The sequence below is a fragment of the Triticum dicoccoides genome, chromosome 5B, assembly GCF_002162155.2.
Source record: "Triticum dicoccoides isolate Atlit2015 ecotype Zavitan chromosome 5B, WEW_v2.0, whole genome shotgun sequence".
Lineage (NCBI taxonomy): Eukaryota > Viridiplantae > Streptophyta > Magnoliopsida > Poales > Poaceae > Triticum > Triticum dicoccoides.
In genome coordinates, this window is record NC_041389.1 from 499,281,656 (window position 1) to 499,291,739 (window position 10,084).

A 10,084-nucleotide genomic window follows, 5' to 3' on the forward strand; every position below is an offset into this window, starting at 1 on the left:
TCCTTGCGTTACACCGTGTTAAAATCATCTTGTCCCACCCTGTGGTTAGCACATGAAATACCCCTTGAGACATGCACTAACAAGCCTATTGAGTAAAGGGAGCCCAGGCATCTCTTTACAACAGGGATAAATCAATAAAAGATATAGGGGCTGTTTGGTTCTAGGCCTAGCATTGCCACACTTTGCCACATATTTTTGTCAAGCTTGTCTAAGCTTAGTTTGGCAAGCCTAAGGGAATCTTGCCACATTTTTTTTGTGTGTATGCCATGTGGAACCCAAGTATGGCTTGCTAAAGGTGTGGCCGGAACCAAACACTTGCCTAAGTTGGTCAAACTTGCCTAACCTTAGGTATGGCAATCTTTGGCAAAGTTAGTCACAAACCAAACAACCCCATAATCTTAGCCTCATCTAGTCCAGTCTCTTCGGGGCGCTAATTCCAAGGTACCGATTCCAAACTTCGTCATGCTTGCGAAACATCCTTCTGTTATCAATTTTGGTTTTACTACTACCTCTGTCTCCGTGAATAAGTCATTTGCATAGTTCTAGGTCGGCAATTTAACTATCTAAATATGTATTATATGTGATAAAAAATATATATTTAGAAACTACATTCGTGTAGAAATCTAGTGATATACTTTTCATGACATACAACATATATTTAATTCCTCAAATTGATGACCTAGAACTACGCGAATGACTTATTCACCTAGACGGAGGTAGTACTTTTTTTTGAGGAATTTTGGTTTTACTACTCCAAAATGCCTGCCCTTCGGCTTTGTACCTCTTTCTCCTTTTCCCCCTCATTTCTCTTCTCGTTCAATCAATCCAAGTCAAAAGTGGAAGTTTGAGAAGGCGGTTAATTTATTGTGGTTGAGCAGTGACAAGTGCACTGGATGTGTACTTCGAGCGAAGGGGAAGCTACCGTGAAACCTAGAGCAGAGGTTCTAACAATCATTGGTATCTTTCATCCATCCGGAGTTGCCACTCTTATTTTTTTTCGAAAAGAAGGATCACCCCGGCCTCTGCATCTGAGAGATGCATACGTCCATTTTATTGAATATTATCGAGAACCTTACAAAGTATAACAACAATATGCATGAATCTGTCATCTTAGCAGAATCTACCGTTACTCCTATCCAAATGATGAAGGGGTGCAAGCTGGGCCACATATCCATACCTCTCACCTAAGCCTAACATCTAAAGCCGGAGGCCCCGACCGAGCCATCTGCCGGGTCTGGGGCTCAAACCGATCTGATGCACTCACATGTGTCATCGTCGTCATCTTTCACTGGTCCATCTTCATAGCAGACTAAGGTGACAACCTTGCTAGGTCCCCCGCCATCGACACCACCACGACGCCAAACGACGACCTTCACCTATGCGAGCCTTGGCAGGTCCTCCGCCATTGACGCCACCATGACGCTAGCCGACGACCTCCACCTACACGAGTCCATCTCCAAGCAACGGACATAAATCCATGCTAGGAAAGGGCCGCACCACCGCCTTCGCCCACCACCCACAAACGCCACCCAACCCCAAGGTTCCCAAAGCGGCGCCTTCAAGAAGGGAACGACGCCGTGAACGCCACCGCCGCCCAACAAAGTTAGGGCTTTTGCTTGGGAGACCTAGGGGCAGGTGAAGTGAGGAGATCAGTCCATACCGACGCCTCCAAGGAGGGAAACGGCGCCCTCAGCCGTCGCCATCGACGCGGCCGGTCATGGTCGGCCAGGGATTTCGCCCGAACTAGATCTCTGCCACCAGCAACACCTCCTGTACAGAACCGGCGACCGAGAGGAAGCGCGGCCCGACCAGGCTGGTCCGCACGCCGAACAGGGGAGAAAGGGAGGCGCCAGATCGCGCACACCGACCGCCGCAGAAGCTGCTGCCGGCCGCCAACAATCACCGGACCCCGCCGCCTGCGCGACCGGGACACCGGATCCACCACCCGCATAGCTGTTAGTCGGCCGTGCCTTGCCAATGGAGCTGCTGCTCCAGATCTGGGGTTCCCCACACAGGAGCAGGGTAACCGAGTCCCTGCCGCCACCATCCTTGGTGCCTCAGGCGGCGGCAAGGGAGGAAGGAGGGGAGGGGGTGAGGAGGAGGGGCAGCTAGGGTTGGGAGGAGGAGTTGCCACTCTCATAATTAGGAAGTGGTAAGGCCAACTCCACCGCGCGACCCCAAACGGACGTCCGTTTTGTCCGGATTCTGTCCGTTTGGGTAGGGGGATGGGGTCGTTCCGGGCAGTTTCCGGAATGCGGTGGCCGTGCACCCAGCGCGCGGCCGCATCCCGACCGCATCTTGTCCGCGTGCACTTTTCTTTGCAAGTCCTTAAACTTTTTTCATCATTCATTTCTGATACATGACAATACATCATCATATTTTGACTAGTAAAGCAAGGCCAAAGAAAACAAGAACCACAAGAATACATTTGAGAAGATACCCAACTTTCATAACTGCTCCCTTGAGTTGGGTTAGGGCCTTCTCGATGCACTCATCGTTGATCTGTGGAGGAGGCTCGGCGTTGCATCCTCCTTTCTTCTTCAAGCCAGAAGTCGACGTTGCTTCCTCACACGTAGTATCATGCCTAGCCTCTAATCTAGCAACAAGTGCACTTGTTTCATCTACAGCCTCTAAGCTAGCTAAAAGCGCATGAACATGTACTAGATTTCGCTCTATCAATATATCGATGTACTCTTCTTCCCAATACCAAAACTTGCATCCATTCTACACAATAAAATTTAAAGTTAGCACAACTAATCTAATCCGAAAGCACAAACCGAAGTTAAAAAACACGTACCCCATCGTTTAAGCACTTGATGAACACCCATCCGGGATGCTCCGGCGTTGTAGACACGCGGCGCACGACCATCCTTGGGCAGTGGTCGCACTTGATGAGGGGCAATGGTGCGCCCACGAGCTTTTGGGCAAGCACCGAGCCTGGCCGGCCGCCATTCGCGTATCTGCCGACGGGCCACCGACGGTGAAGATCCGAGCGGCTAGAGGACGAGCCACTGCCTGCATGTGGCCTTGCGGCCCTGCCAGGGCCTTCCAGCGAGGTGCCCGGCCAGTCCATGGCGCGGCCCGGCCTCCCATAGCCTGGTGAGCTCAAGACCGACCGGATCCGCCCCGAATCCGACCGGCGGGTGCGCAAACCAGGTTGTCGTGGTTGGGTAGCTCGGCGACGACGAGGGGAAGGGGCTGGGCGAGCGCGCGTTCGTGTTGCACGACCGGAATGGCAGCAGCGGCGACGGCGGGCGGTGAGGAGAAGAGTGGGGAAGAGTGGAGAAGAGTGGAGTGGGATGCGGCCAGAGGGAGGGAGGGGGCGGATAGAAAAAGGCCCGTCCTGTGCCACCGACGGGCGGACCAAGGGAGGGCCAGGAGAGGACACGCGCAGACGGCCGGCGCGTCCACGTGGTGTCCGTTTCACCCCAAAAGCGGCGCAAACTTGGGTCACGGATGGGTCGAAAGCGGACACAAAACGGACAAAAGTCCGTTTGCTCCCGCGCGCTGGGCTGCCCGGTTTGTCGTTTTACCCCAAACGGACGGGCCCGGACAGGATAGGGTCGCGCGGTGGAGTTTTTTTTTGAAATGAAACATCCGTTTATTTATTAGTAATAATGGTTACACCGTCTATAAGAAAATTTACAATATCACTCATAGGCTCCTCAAACCAATCCCTTGTCTCGGAAAATTTAGCTACTCTAGCAATTTCATGAGCTACTTTATTTGCCTCCCTATTACAATGTTCAAATCTAACTAACGGAAAATCACAAGCCATAAAATAATAATCATCAAACATAGCCGTCGCCGCTCCCGCTGTATGTCCTCCATTCTTCATTGTGTCAATTACTTCCAAATTGTCGGAGTTAACAACAAGTCGGTTGCTTCCCGCCTTTTATGCAAGTAATATGCCAAAACGTAGTGCCATGGTTTCCGCTATTAAAACATCTGCGCACCAATCCATCTTCCAATTCCCTCCCACAATAAATCTTCCTTTATCATCTCTAAGTACAACTCCCGTTGTTCCTCTAAGCATGTCTTGATCGAACGAAGCATCGACATTTAATTTCACAAAACCTAGAGGGGGTCTCGTCCATCCCTCTGTTCTCTTCGTTGCCCCGAAGGATTGGGCAATAACATAGTTTGTCGTTATAGCACGTGCTCCCATCGAAATTTGGTATGCATCTTGGGTCTTTCCCTGATGGACTAGCGAACGTCTTTCCCACCATAAATACCAGGTTTTTATAGCGATCAGTTCGCGAACATTTTGTATGCCCACTGTAGATAGCTCGTGTTCTGGCATAACAAGTAAAAATTCGAGTACTGCCTCTCCCGCACGATCAACCGCACAAGCTTTTTTAATGGCTTCGTGCAATCCCAACTTCTCCCACACCTCTTTTGCCTTTTGACACATAAATAACAAGTGTTTAGTATCTTCAGGCCCGTTCGAACATGATGGGCAGGTGGACGAAACTTTCATATGTCTATTAGCAAGTGTAACACGACACGGGAGGGTTCCGTGTAAGGTACGCCAAATAAAAATCTTCACTTTTGCTGGACAAGATAATTTCTAAATGTTTCTCCAAATAGTATTGACATTTATTCCTCCCATGCCATTAGAATGTTGCAATTTCCTCCCATGTTGCTTTTTTCATTCCTCCAGATAAGCTGAACGAACCGTGAACAGTCCATTCTTTGTAAAACTCCAAGCTATGAAATCTGACATGTTGTACGTGGGGAGGGGGATCGCAAGCACCCTCTCGACATCAATTGGCCACAATGTTTGTCTTACCAAATCTTCATCCCAACAATTGTTGTTTGGATCTATAAGATCAGCAATTGTTGCGCGGTGGAGTTGGCCTAAAGCGAAGTAGTCTTTTTGGGGGGGGTAATCATGTATTGGAGGCTTATTTTCCAATAAGTCAATAGCCATCCTTCGCTATTTGGGGCTAGCTCACTCTATGAGATAAGTTTCATGTATGCTTCGAAGCAGTTAACTCCCTTTTAGGAGAGATCATTTTTTTTAGACCATGACCTGTCTAGAATCTCTCTCATTGAGCATCTCTCTTGCGCCTGCTTTCTTCTTGATTTATTGCAGCAGCTAGAAAACCTTTTCCAATGTCGATTATAGGTGAGTAATGTTTCAAGAGATTATAAGCGAGTGATGTTTCAAGAAATTCCATCCATTTCATCGCCAAGAATAAATACCCAATCCTGCAAATCTCTACGACAATCTCTGATTTAGTTTAGTTGATCATTTTCTATTATGAAAAGCAAGGAAACACTAGTAATGGTGGAAACAGAACTTAGAAATCTAAGGCTGAAGGCTAGTTTCATTATTTTTACTCACCTATTTCTTACTTCCCTAAAAAAAACTACTCCCTCCGTTCCTAAATGTAAGTCTTTGTAGGGATTTCACTGGATGGACTACATACGGAGTAAAATGAATGAATCCACACTTAAAATGCATCTATATACATCCATATCTAGTTCATAGTGGAATCTCTACAAAGACTTATATTTAGGAACGGAGGGAGTATTTCTTACTTCCCTTACCAGCCCTACCTACATCACCTGAACAGTGTAACAGACAAGAACACAGTCACTGAAGACTTCTTGCCGTGGATGAAGACGCTCTGTTACACATTAGCAGATGGTATGAGACTGGGCTGCATGCGGGTTCAGAGTTCAGCTTGACAGTTTCATATATCCTTGGCCCAGTAGAGTGCATACATGTTCATGGAAAGTAAAAGCAGATAAAAATTAAGGTGCTGGCCATCAAGCAAGCTAATTTATACTGTGAACGGTCACAAACTCGACCGGGAACATGCCTCCAAATTTGTGAGCAATACGAAGAAACTGAGAGCCAATGCCATATCTATTCATTATCACAGCAAGATATACAAATCGGAGCAAATGTTAATAACAGCACTCAAAACAAACATAAAAATTCCCTCAAGATCCCTCCCTGAAGGGAATATGTGAGTCTACAGTACAACGGAAACTGGACTGCCCCCAGGCATGATCAACAGCCGCATAGTCCTCCTAGCTGGCGAGATTGCCAGGCAAGCTCTTGAAGATCGCGTGCCACATGTATGCCCCAGAGAGGACCATCTCGGAGCTCGTGGCGCGCGCCCAGTTCCTGGTCGGGAGGTGCTGGAGGAACATAATCATCTCTTGAAAATAAGCTTCTGTAGCTTATCTGACAAGCATTATTGAGGTGCATATGCCACTCTCTTCTCCAGGCTCTTGCTTTATGCAAGAATAAGTTGCACTTTAACAGCGCCAGCAGTCGCTGCAGGTAGTAACTGGAGCAGAAGAATAAACATTAACATGTGCAGAAAAGGCGTGATGGGGTTCCCATGAGGCCATGACTAGCTTGTGCTCTTTCCACCGGAGGACATGAAGCTGCCATAGATAGCCTCACAAGTGACAGAGAAGGTACTATTGTCGACATCGAAGCGGATCCCTCGTCTTGCTCACTCACAAGCACCTACACCAGTATGAGACATTAGTATCTTACCAAGAGTGCATAGATCTGCCTTGTCCAGGGTGAAACTCATGGAGCAACCATTTCACTCCATGAAGCTGAAACCCAGCTCTTTCTTGGCTCCCTTCTCCACCATCATCTGCCGAATGGCTCTTGCATCTTCCCATCGACCATTGACTGCATACAAGTTGAACAGAACAGCATAACGCCCACCATGTTGTGGCTCTAGCTCAATGAGCCGCTTCCCTACACGTTCGCCGACAGTAATATCATTATGCATCCGGCATGACGACATCAGCGCACCCCATTGCGACGCATGTGGCTCCATTGGCATATCCAACAAGACAGTCTCAGCCTCCTCAACATGTCCCGCACGCCCAAGGAGATCAGCTAGGCACCCATAGTGCTCTCTCTGTGGCTCAATCCCGTGGTGCCGCATCGACTGGAAAATCTTCCTCCCTTCCTCCAGACGACCTGAGTGGGTGCACGCGCACAAAGCAGCGACAAACGTCGACTGGTTTGGCACAAAGCCGTTTCCGAGCATCCTTTGGAACAACTCTAGTGCACGCTCACCATGGCCATTCATCGCAAGCCCTCCGATCATCGAATTCCACAGCACAACGTCACGGCAGCGAACAGAGTCGAAAGCACGCCACGCCTCCTCCATGCACCCACACTTGCAGTACATGTCCACCAGGGCGGTCTCGGCCATGACATTCCTTTGCATCCCTGCAAACCCCTCTGTTTCCAGATACCCATGGACCCAGCGACCCCTCTCGACGGCACCGAGATGGGCGCACGCCTTGAGCACGCTCACCAGCACCACCACATCTGGCTTGAAACCCTCCCCCATCATCCGATCAAACACCCGCAGCGCTTCGTCGAACTCTGCGGCACGCACAAGCGCGTCGATCATGGCGCTCCAGGACACCAGGTTCCGCTCGGGCATTCTGCCGAACACCTCCCGCGCCGCTGCCAGGTCGCCGCTCTTGCCGTAGCCGGACACCATGGTGTTCCAGGAGGCGGCGTCCAGAGCGGCGCCCGAGTCGTCGAACACCCTGCGCGCGTGGGGCAGGAGGCCGAGTGCGCAGTAGAGTTTGAGGAGGGAGTTGGTGACGACGGGGTGCGCGAGCGCGCCGCACTTGAGCGCGTGCGCGTGGGCGACGGGCGCGGCCAGGCGGGTGCAGCCGCCGGAGGCGGACGAAGCGAGGGAGGCGAGGAGGAGGGAGAAGGTGTAGGCGGTGGGCGGCGTGGCGGCGCGGATGCGGGAATAGAGGGCGAGCGAGGCGGCCGCGGGGGCGCCGCGGCGCGCGAGCTCGGCGTGGAGCGGGCAGCCGTGGGAGGGCGCTGCGGAGAAGAATGCGACGGCGACGAGTCTGCGGAGGCGGCGGGGCGCGGCAGCGAGCGGCCACCACGCCATTTGGTCTGCGGGCGTCACTGAGGTAGAGCCACAACATGGTGGCCCCATGCATGAGGTGGTGGGCTAGGGTTCGAACCTCACTTACTCTATATCCAGGGTTCAAAATTTCAATGAAATTTTCGAAAATTTCGCTGGTTACCAAAAAATCAAAAAAATTGTAATCCCAAGACTTTGAGCCAGGTTCAAACATATTTAAATTCAACCAAAATTCGTTAAAATTAATTGAATTTTTATATATCCAAATCTGAGATAATTTCTGGAAGTTTGCATACTTCTGTGAGGTCTGGAAATTCTCTGTTTCTGAAATTTAAAACCTTTCTACCTATTAAATCCGGTGTCTGGTTCCTGGGACCCCTTTCATAGTTGCACTCTTTGCAGATTTGGTGTGTGTTTTTGTAGAATCCAACTATTCTTCTCATCAGCAAAGATCGAGATTTGGTGTTTTTGGTAGAATCCAATTACTCTTCTCATCAACAAATATCAGCGAAATGCACGCAACTAATGACCTGTCGAGTGCTCGAGTCCAGCAAAGGGATTATAACGGCGGCCAAACACTGTCATAGAAGTCTTCATATCTTTGTTGCGGATAGACATTCTATAGTGTCTACAACACATTGCACATGGTGTGAGACTAGGCCTGCGTTTGGATGTTCAGACTTGTAACAGTTTCAGAAAGTTTCGTCTATGAACTCTAAATAACTCAAACAACATGTCAAAATGGCCACCAGATTTGAAAAGAATACGGTAATTGCATCAAAAACCAATGAGATATATTCATCATAACCGAGACGGTAGTTTCATAGCCAGATATACAAATCGGAGCAGATATTAATAATACAGCACTCAAAATAAACATGAAACTCCCCCATTGTTCCTCCCCGAAGGGTATATGTGAGTCTACATTACAACGGAAGCTGGACTGCTCCGCCGCCTGCTCCCAGGCATGATCGACAGCCGCATAGTCCTCCTAGTTGGCGAGATGGCTGGGCGAGCTCTTGAACATCGTGTGCCACATGTACGCCCTGGAGAGGACCATCTCGAGCTCGTGGTGCGCCCAGTTCCTGGTCGGCAGGTGCTGGAGGAACATGACCATCTCCTGGAAATCCAGCTTCTGCAGCTTCTCTGACCACTGGGGAAGAAAGAGACCAAGGGAACATCACTCTGAATCCAAATCTTTAGTGGAAATCCGTAAGCTGGATTGCACACAATGAAAGCAGGGAACATGCTAGACAGCCGCAAATCAGTACAGGGCAAGGAGTACTTTCACTTACTGTTAACAAAAAGCTAGCTGATATGTACACGAGAAAATCTGGTAGATAATCTCCTTCAGCAAGATAGGTATCCCACAAGCGTGTCACAAGATGAAAAGGAACCTGCAATGATGCGCGACATTAAGGGACATGAATGTGCAGATCACATATATACAATGCACATTGACTAGACTAACCTCGCGTATCAAAAGACAGTTGAACCAACGGAAGGCAAACTGAAGGAACTCCAATCCTTGTTCCTCTATGTGCTTGGATAAAGGTTCTGTATACATGGAAGATGATCGAGGACAATATCAATATTTCAAGTATTAGTCAAAACTGTTAATCTAGTATCAGCAGATCCCATGGCATGCCAAATTAATGACAAGGTACTTAACACGATGTTTCTCTATAGAATTGTTATTATTACTATTCCTTCAATCCTAATTTCCTATAATTCCTTAAACTTCCTTTATCATGCTATACTTAATTATTTATAGTAGGAAGGGCCATCATATATATCCATCGATGGAACGTTACCATCTATTCGATGAACCAACTCTTTCAATCTGAATACAAGGCGTTGTATTCCTGGTTGTGCAAAGGTGTAATGGTCCTGCATGCCATCAAGAAACTTTGAGAGACACCAATAGCAGTCTGCTTCTATGTTAGAAACGTCCTGCAAAGAAAGGTTTTCCATGGACCAAGTGTCCAGATTGCCTTCTAAGTGCTCTGATAAGAACACAATCAAGAACGGTGTAACAAGGTCGTTTATTCCTTGGACGTATCCACTTGCAGGGTGCCGGATGGCCCTGGAAATGAGGAGGCATCATTGTGTCAAGAAATATTGGAGAAAAGCAAAGCACAATCATTATTTTGGCAGCATCAGAGGTCAGGTTTCATGAAAAACTCCACCCATCTAAT

General features: G+C 48.8%; 2 protein-coding genes across 2 annotated transcripts in view; both read right to left on the reverse strand.

The window, feature by feature from the left end:
• Positions 1–5,759: 5,759 nt before the first annotated feature.
• On the reverse strand, positions 5,760–7,918 carry LOC119311143 (putative pentatricopeptide repeat-containing protein At3g15930). The gene has a single exon (XM_037586774.1). It carries the CDS (start codon positions 7,908–7,910, stop codon positions 6,576–6,578), a length of 1,335 nt encoding a protein of 444 aa, XP_037442671.1. The 5' UTR covers positions 7,911–7,918; the 3' UTR covers positions 5,760–6,575.
• A 721-nt stretch (positions 7,919–8,639) lies between these two features.
• The window catches only part of LOC119311145 (GTPase-activating protein gyp1-like), a 4,347-nt gene continuing 2,902 nt past the window's right edge, over positions 8,640–10,084 (reverse strand). The window contains exons 8-11 of the mRNA XM_037586775.1: positions 9,701–9,972; positions 9,358–9,443; positions 9,182–9,283; positions 8,640–9,039 (exon numbers count right to left, since the gene is read on the reverse strand). Coding sequence (XP_037442672.1) covers positions 8,878–9,039; positions 9,182–9,283; positions 9,358–9,443; positions 9,701–9,972 — 622 coding nt within the window. The 3' untranslated portion in view covers positions 8,640–8,877. The remainder of the gene's footprint in view (positions 9,040–9,181; positions 9,284–9,357; positions 9,444–9,700; positions 9,973–10,084) is intronic.

Excerpts from the sequence above, each read along its gene's own strand:
- LOC119311143 (XM_037586774.1), bottom strand. The coding sequence starts at position 7,910 with ATGGCGTGGTGGCCGCTCGCTGCCGCGCCCCGCCGCCTCCGCAGACTC.